Here is an 8,567-nt window from a genome sequence, read left to right as displayed (position 1 = left end):
AACCACTGAACATCACAATAATTTGTTTACATCTTTTATTGTTCAACAGTTTTGTTTTTTATACAATAACACCTCAATTAGTGTTACTAATTAATTTCACGAGTTGAGTATACAGTACATGCTGTAAAATGATAAGAAAGTTCCAGTGCAAAAATAAAGCAAAAGTAAGACAAAAGAAAGGACAAAATAAAATACAAATGATATTGCAACACAATTTCAAAAACAAAATGGAAAAATAACAGGTAAGGAAACAATATATTTTGTGGATATTTATCAATATAAAGTGGTCAACTTTATTCTAATTGTTTTTTTATACACTATATATATATATTTTGTAGGGGAAAAATGGATCAAGACTGATTGGTCTACCAGTCTATTCACTAAAATCTCACATAACCGTCAACTACACTCAACATCAAAAACCTTTCGGAATTCTTTCTCCATCTTACTCAAATTCCCGAGAACAAAAACTCAATTTGCTCTGCATCATATAAAGCAGAGAGGAATCTTCACAGCTACACGACACACACCTGACACAAACCATCATCAACCTCCTCAGTCCTTCCTACAGCACACACCTCTCATTAGGACAAGCAAACCCATGATTTCATACAAGAGTACTTCCTGAAATATGGGGGTGGATAGGAGGGGAAATGACACAGTGAGTGCTATGACTCACAATCCTCAACTGCAATATAACTGTCAGTTGATAAACTATTATTTAACTCAGCAACATGCCTGATATCACAACTTTTGCTTAAAATCCCTGTTTTTTATAGAAATAATTACCAACTGTTTACAAATGGACAATATAGTGACTCTCTGTCACAAGTTCTACTTAGGCATAAAAAAAACATTGTTCAAATGTAAGTTCAGGATAAAAAGTTTAAATGGTTTAAATCTACCCATTCAATCTCCTATTTCAAATTGACAAATTATAACATTTGCATCATACATGCCAAATGAATGAGATATAAACTGAGTGCTCTGTTACTATTCTCAAAAATACTTAATTAAAACCGATCTATTAATAAAAACATTTAGTCAAAACTCAATTTGATTGATTCCTTACCACTTTGCCTTAACTACAAATCTCAGTCAGAATGTAAGTTCTGTAAAAATCTGCGAATTAGACCAATGACAATGAAAGCATTAGTTCATGGAAACTTCATGGAAATCATTATAGGGTAAATATACGTTCAAATAATTGCTATGTGAAACTGAGTACCTAACTGGCTATTCCTTCTAATCTAAATATATTGTCAGTTGAATACACCTCATGAGTGAATGCTCACATAAAAATATGAGATGCTTTTTGGTAACAACAAAATAACAACATCATATCAAACTGTCCCTTGAAAAAGTTCCTTTTCAGTTGAAAATACAGAACCAGCTGCAGTATTTCTATCATGAAGATAAAGTAACTATAATTGTCCAAACTGGATTTGAAATGAAAATGTTGAGCTCCATTTGGTGGCAAAAAAAGCAAAACAAAATAAAACTGGAAAAAAAATACAATTGATTTGAGTTTACATTTCACATTTGTGGTACAGATCAATTATTTCAATGTCCTTTAACAATCATATATATATATATTTTTTTACAAAAGAGTATATATTTTATAATTTAAAGAGTTGAAAGCCTATTGCTGTTATAACATCATTTTTTTAGATCATGACATATTAAATACAAGATTTAGCTTGATCTAAATCAGATGCAATCTCTGTTTAATGTGATGCTATCAAATTGTTGTAAATAAAGGACTTCAAAAGGACTTCAAATGTATTACACAGTGACAATAAAGCATTTTACATTGAACATTTACAAAAGTGGTCATAGTGCAAAGGGCTAGATCATTTGCAAATCCATTAACCTGTACATAGAGATGACCAGTGGATATAAAATATCTAGAAAACAGTGCAAATAATATGTACATCCACTTACGTACAAAAATACCTATATAGCACGAGGTCAACATCCTGATCCTTTCCTTCTTCCTCTTTAAAACGACTTAATGCAAAACATGATCTGTTCTATATCAAGAGATGCAACAGGGTATATAATGCCTATTTGGTCATCTAAATTACGAGTAGAAAGTGGAGACCGTAAAACTAAGTATACACCATTGGAATTGCAAGGGCAGTAAATTGACTTAATAGTGAGAAATAAGGACAAGCCATTTGCAGTGTCTACATTTAAAAACGATGACTAGCCCACTAACCTGTATTCTTTCTAATGCACTCTTCATTATTAAGGGACTTATGTTTTGTCACTCCCTTTGGAGTAACAACATTTGATTTTCATTTCCTGACGTGCAACTTGACTGTGCAACTTTAAAAGCACATAATACTTGCAAATAATACTGGATGGTAAATAGGATTTAACACCAACAATGGCACTTGCTAATAATACAGTGATGAATATACCAACAATCACTTAATAAAAAACGTGTTGATGCATTTCGGATATAAACAAAGAAGCAATTGTGCTTTTAAGTCCATGTGATATTGAGATCAATATGAATTCAAATGTAGGTTGCCGATGTATTTCAAAACATAAAGAATAAGCCCTGTGTATGGCTATTAAGGCGCAATATTCACTACTAGAGCTAGAGACTTGAAATAACCAGCATAAAACCAATGTGTTGACCTTAGTCACAGAAATAATAAATAATGCTGATTGCTAATGGTGTACCCTCATATGCATGGGGTTTTGTAGCTGTACTACTAAAGTGTAACTTCAGTTTTTAAGAGGACTGTATCTGAGCATAATTCATGTTGTTTCTGAGATGATCCCTGTATGAATGTTTGTTGTTTTCAAGCCCCAGAGCTCACCAGTTAAACAGAGAGTTTTGGCCCAGTGTCATGAAGTAGATCTGGCTGCTGCCACCTGACTGCACTGAGGCAAAGAACACCTTCACACAGAAAATAGATGAAGCAGTTAAACATTTACAACTTCCGGTATAATATTCAACACCTACAATATTAAGAACAACATACAGTATCTAGGACATATTTTCTGTATCTAGCCAAGCCCTATATAAGCCCTACAAGTAATATGGGGGGAATAGGGTGTCATGTGAGCTTTGACCAAGGTATGTTTTGGTGATATTGGGATGTTGTCTTACCTTGTCATTCCTCTCACACAGGAATTTGAGTTTCTGGGCCTTCTTGTGCATGAAGACTCCCTCAAGGTTGCCTGTGTTAGCTGACCTCAGCTCGATGGCTTTGTCTCCCCAGCCCATCACCTGGTTGGACTGCAGGTAGGCTGTGGAGACACACACACCATCACAGACTTAGATTTTGGCACAAATGGTACCTTATTCCCTATACTACTTTTGGCCAGGGCTCCAATCTCAACCACACTGCACACTGCCCTAACCCATCTGGACAAGAGGAATACCTATGTGAGAATGCTGTTCATCGACTACAGCTCGGCATTCAACACCATAGTACCCTCCAAGCTCGTCATCAAGCTCGAGACCCTGGGTCTCGACCCCGCCCTGTGCAACTGGGTACTGTACTTCCTGACGGGCCGCCCCCCAGGTGGTGAGGGTAGGCAACAACATCTCCATCCCGCTGATCCTCAACACTGGGGCCCCACAAGGGTGCGTTCTGAGCCCTCTCCTGTACTCCCTGGTCACCCACGACTGCGTGGCCACGCACGCCTACAATTCAATCATCAGGTTTGCGGACGACACAACAGTGGTAGGCTTGATTACCAACAACAACGAGACGGCCTACAGGGAGGAGGTGAGGGCCCTCGGAGTGTGGTGTCAGGAAAATAACCTCACACTCAACGTCAACAAAACTAAGGAGATGATTGTGGACTTCAGGAAACAGCACAGAGGGAACACCCCCCTATCCACATCGATGGAACAGTAGTGGAGAGGGTAGTAAGTTTTAAGTTCCTCGGCATACACATCACAGACAAACTGTATTGGTCCACTCACACAGACAGCATCGTGAAGAAGGCGCAGCAGCGCCTCTTCAACCTCAGGAGGCTGAAGAAATTCGGATTGTCACCAAAAGTACTCACAAACTTGTACAGATGCACAATCGAGAGCATGCTGGCAGGCTGTATCACCGCCTGGTACGGCAACTGCTCCGCCCACAACCATAAGGCTCTCCAGAGGGTAGTGAGGTCTGCACAACGCATCACCGGGGGCAAACTACCTGCCCTCCAGGACACCTACACCACCCGATGTTACAGGAAGGCCATAAAGATCATCAAGGAAAACAACCACCCGAGCCACTGCCTGTTCACCCCGCTATCATCCAGAAGGCGAGGTCAGTACAGGTGCATCAAAGCTGGGACCGAGAGACTGAAAAACAGCTTCTATCTCAAGGCCATCAGACTGTTAAACAGCCACCACTAACATTGAGTGGCTGCTGCCAACACACTGACACTGACTCAACTCCAGCCACTTTAATAATGGGAATTGATGGGAAATGATGTAAAATATATCACTAGCCACTTTAAACAATGCTACCTAATATAATGTTACATACCCTACATTATTCATCTCATATGCATACGTATATACTGTACTCTATATCATCGACTGCATCCTTATGTAATACATGTACATGTAATACATCACTAGCCACTTTAACTATGCCACTTTGTTTACATACTCATTTCATATGTATATACTGTACTCGATACCATCTACTGTATCTTGCCTATGCTGCTCTTTACCATCACTCATTCATATATCTTTATGTGCATATTCTTTATCCCCTTACACTGTGTATAAGACAGTAGTTTTGGAATTGTTAGTTAGATTACTTGTTGGTTATTACTGCATTGTTGGAACTAGAAGCACAAGAATTTCGCTACACTCGCATTAACATCTGCTAACCATGTGTATGTGACAAATAAAATTTGATTTGATTTGTATGGCTCTTGTCAAAAGTAGTACACCATATAGGGAATAATGTGCCACTTGGGATGCACCCTTTGTCACTAGACTACACACTCAGGGTTTTAGACCCTGGTTTCTGCCTCTCAGTGAGTGCCATGTTGTAAACCAATCTCGAGACGCATCTAGAGATGAAAATCAATCAGGTTCCCCTTTACCACACTCTCCTCTTTAGAGCCTACACCCAGAGTTTATTTACACTCTATATACTCTGGTCCAGACTCGGCTGAGCGCTGTCCTGTCTGTGAGTCTATTCCCCACAGACACCCTTTTCCCTTGAATAATGACCTGGCCAATGGACCCAACTAAATGAGTCTAACAGAACATCTTATTTTTAGAGCCACTGTCCCAAATATGTCTAGAGGAGTTGGATCCAGCTTGACTCCTCTTTGCACCCAGTGATCTAAGTACAATAAACAAGGTTAACTTCTTGCTTGCGGCATAACAAAAAGGGTCAATACAAGAGACATGCTCTATTTTTAAAATGGTCTGGGTCTGCAGGTCTATCAAATCTATCCATTTTAATATGAAATTAGACTTATAAGCACTAGTTTTTCAATCCGAGTGGAGGTGGAATCTCTCTCTCTCTCTCTCTCTCTCTCTCTCTCTCTCTCTCTCTCTCTCTCTCTCTCTCTCTCTCTCTCTCTCTCTCTCTCTCTCTCTCTCTCTCTCTCTCTCTCTCTCTCTCTCTCTCTCTCTCTCTCTCTCTCTCTCTCTCTCTCTCGTCTTTCAAGAGATATGCAAACAAGCACACGCACACACGTACACATGCACAGCCTGCAGGTTTTGATTTGGTGGGTGGCTACGATGTACAGAAACTCACCGACAGATGCAGGCATCTCTCCCCACTGCAGCACTGTTTCCTTGGTGATGCGTCCATATGTGTCTATGTAGACCCCCTCGTCTTCATAACACACCAGAACCTCCATGCCACTGCTGTTGGGTAGGATGATGATGGCATGGGGCCGGATCACACCCTGGATCTAAGACAGACAAACACACACAGTCAGATGAGATGAGGATAAGATGGGTTAAGTCTCAAATGGCATGGTATCCCCTATATAGCGCACTCCTTTTGACCAGAGCCCTACGGGCCTGACAGGTGCAATTTAAGACACACCCATAATGTTTTCTATAGTGTAGCTCTCTCGTACAGTGTTATATGGTATTATTCTGTCTGCAAACTCAATTTCCCTGTTGGAAAATAACAATTGACTTGACTTTATTTGACGACAATGGGAAGCGCAGCACAGCACTCTCACTCCAAACCTCATCATCTCTACCAGCAACAGCATTACTCACCCAGCTACATCCACATCACCAGGGGTAATCCTCCTAATACACCAACTAATAGGTTTGGACAGTATCAAGACTTTCATACTATTTCTGTACCATACCGGGTATTATCGGAAGTGCACACAAGCGGTGCTATTCCTTAAAATAAAAAAAAAGTAAAAAAAAAAGATATGGATCTTGATCCAGAAGGGGCTGGATTGTCTCTGCTGTAACCAAGTAGCTTGATCTTGCCATCTAGCCACTGAGCTAGCAAGTTAGCAATCCAAATGCATAGCTGGAATCCTGAGCTGGATATAATTGATTAGGCACATCTTGGATAGTTAACTTATAGTTAGTTATAAGCTGTGGCGTAGCACACACCCCTGCAGCCCCCCGGTATTAAAATGAATCCGTCGGTATGTCTAAATACCCCAGTATACGGTATATACGGTATATCGCCTAAGCCTACCAGATAACATTGGCTAATAAAACAAAGTATCATTGCTCCCTCACACTCCCACTCTCCCTCCCTGGAACCATCTGGATTCATTCTGTTTGATGAGAAGCTGGTTCAGAGTCAGTGAACTGAGGCTAAACAACATGTTGAATCAGCCGAGTCACTGACTACAGGTGGCAACAGAGAGAGGGTGACAACGCTTAATTGATTCTGTCTCAGCTAATTAATTGCCATACAATGTTTTCACTTAATTCCTTTAATTACAATCTCATTTGCCAAAGACGCTCAGTGATCAGCTCTTTCTCCCCTGACATGGGGATGCAACTCAGGTACCCAAATGAGTGTTGTTACTATGGCTGGGTGAGCTCCACTGAGATGTGATGCAGAGCTACTCATGGGTTGCATGTTTCGTCACAATACTTGTTTTGAACGTTCGTTTTGGACTGATGCCTGATACTACTCAATGCTTCGTCAATGAGCGCTGATGAAGATTTCATCAAAAGTGCATTAAAGTGGCTTGGAAATACAATGACATTCAACAGCAGGCAAATAATTGGTAGGAAAACCATTTGTCATAATTTTGATGTCACCATGTTGACTTTAGATGCAGTATAACGTTAGCTAGCTAGCTAAGATTGAGGGGAGGCCACTGGATTTTAGCAAGCTAACATTAGCATTGCTTTGCTATCTAATGACAATATTGTGATCTGTCTAAAGTACATTTGATGACATGATAATGCTGGCAGAGTTGTTTCCTAATAAATATTTGACTACTTTAGCAATGTCATCGTATTGCCAGGCACTACAGTGTAATTTAGCCTCTGTCCAGAATGACTTGGGCTTATCATCACTTTAGGGCACCATTATGGCGCCGCTGATAGAGGGCGGCTTGAGAACGTTCATAACAATGGCATGATGCGACCGAGTGACGGAGGTGCAACCTATGAATATAACAACTGAACAGCATCTTGGGTTGAATAAGTGGCAGCGAGGCGGAGGAGGGAGCCACTTCTGACCCCCCCCAGGTCCCTCATAAGCACTTGCATAATAGCCAACATTCAAACAATGAGACTGTCTTTTAGTCTCTGTTATCTCTATGAGGATGCAACATTCACACATACACAACGTTTCTAAGACCACAAGAGATCTACAATAACCCCCAAAATACCCCTTCGTATAAGAAGATTATAACAAAGTCCTTCTACATAAGAGCTGCTATAAGCGAGTCCACGTACTGGCTTAGACTAGTAGCTTAAACAGCAGGTATAACCTCAAACCCCAAATCCCCAAACAAACCAACACCTCAAACAACCCCAAAAGCTTCTATGTACAGTAAGTCACAGTCACCACAGGACTGCGACCGGCGGGACTTAGCCTGCGCGCAGTCCTCAGCAGCCACGAAACGGCGCGGTCACGTCCTGAGTCGGCTGTACCAAGCGCTGGCGAATAGACGCAAGAGTGCCTCGAACACCAGTGTAAGTCACCACAGGACCTGTGTAAGTTACCACAGGACCAGTGTTAGTCACCACAGGACCTGTGTAAGTTACCACTGGACCAGTGTAAGTCACCACAGGACCTGTGTAAGTTACCACAGGACCAGTGTTAGTCACCACAGGATCCCCATACTTGCCCGGCCGAGAGCCTGTCCCCCCAGCTGCCACCCGCTGTCCTCATGCCACTGTGGCTGTGCCACCACAATCCTCAGCATCAACACTGGCATCCACAGACGCAGCGCTATCTTAATCCGCTGCCTCGGTATCCTTATCATCTCATCATCAACCGCAGCCAGCAGGGAGAACGTACGTGGGAGAAAAGTTGTGTGTGTGTGTGTGTGAAGGAAAGAATGAGCGGACCAGTGAGTGTCAGTGAGAGTGAGTGAATACGAGAGTGAATGTGAGAGCGAGTGATCGG

The 8,567-nt window shown here is 41.3% G+C and overlaps 1 protein-coding gene across 4 annotated transcripts in view; it reads right to left on the bottom strand.

Annotated features, from left to right (window-relative positions):
• Positions 1–20: 20 nt before the first annotated feature.
• The window catches only part of LOC123993198 (mitogen-activated protein kinase kinase kinase kinase 4-like), a 62,506-nt gene continuing 53,959 nt past the window's right edge, over positions 21–8,567 (bottom strand). For all 4 annotated transcript variants that reach the window (XM_046295082.1, XM_046295083.1, XM_046295085.1 and 1 more), the window contains 3 exons: positions 5,748–5,907; positions 3,128–3,267; positions 21–2,914 (listed from right to left, as the gene is read on the bottom strand). In XM_046295082.1, the coding sequence (XP_046151038.1) occupies positions 2,831–2,914; positions 3,128–3,267; positions 5,748–5,907 (384 nt within the window). In that variant the 3' untranslated portion in view covers positions 21–2,830. The remainder of the gene's footprint in view (positions 2,915–3,127; positions 3,268–5,747; positions 5,908–8,567) is intronic.

This window comes from Oncorhynchus gorbuscha, linkage group LG13 (genome assembly GCF_021184085.1).
Source record: "Oncorhynchus gorbuscha isolate QuinsamMale2020 ecotype Even-year linkage group LG13, OgorEven_v1.0, whole genome shotgun sequence".
Taxonomy (NCBI): domain Eukaryota; kingdom Metazoa; phylum Chordata; class Actinopteri; order Salmoniformes; family Salmonidae; genus Oncorhynchus; species Oncorhynchus gorbuscha.
Note: the sequence above shows the minus strand (reverse complement) of the source record. Positions and strands in the feature narration are given on the sequence as shown.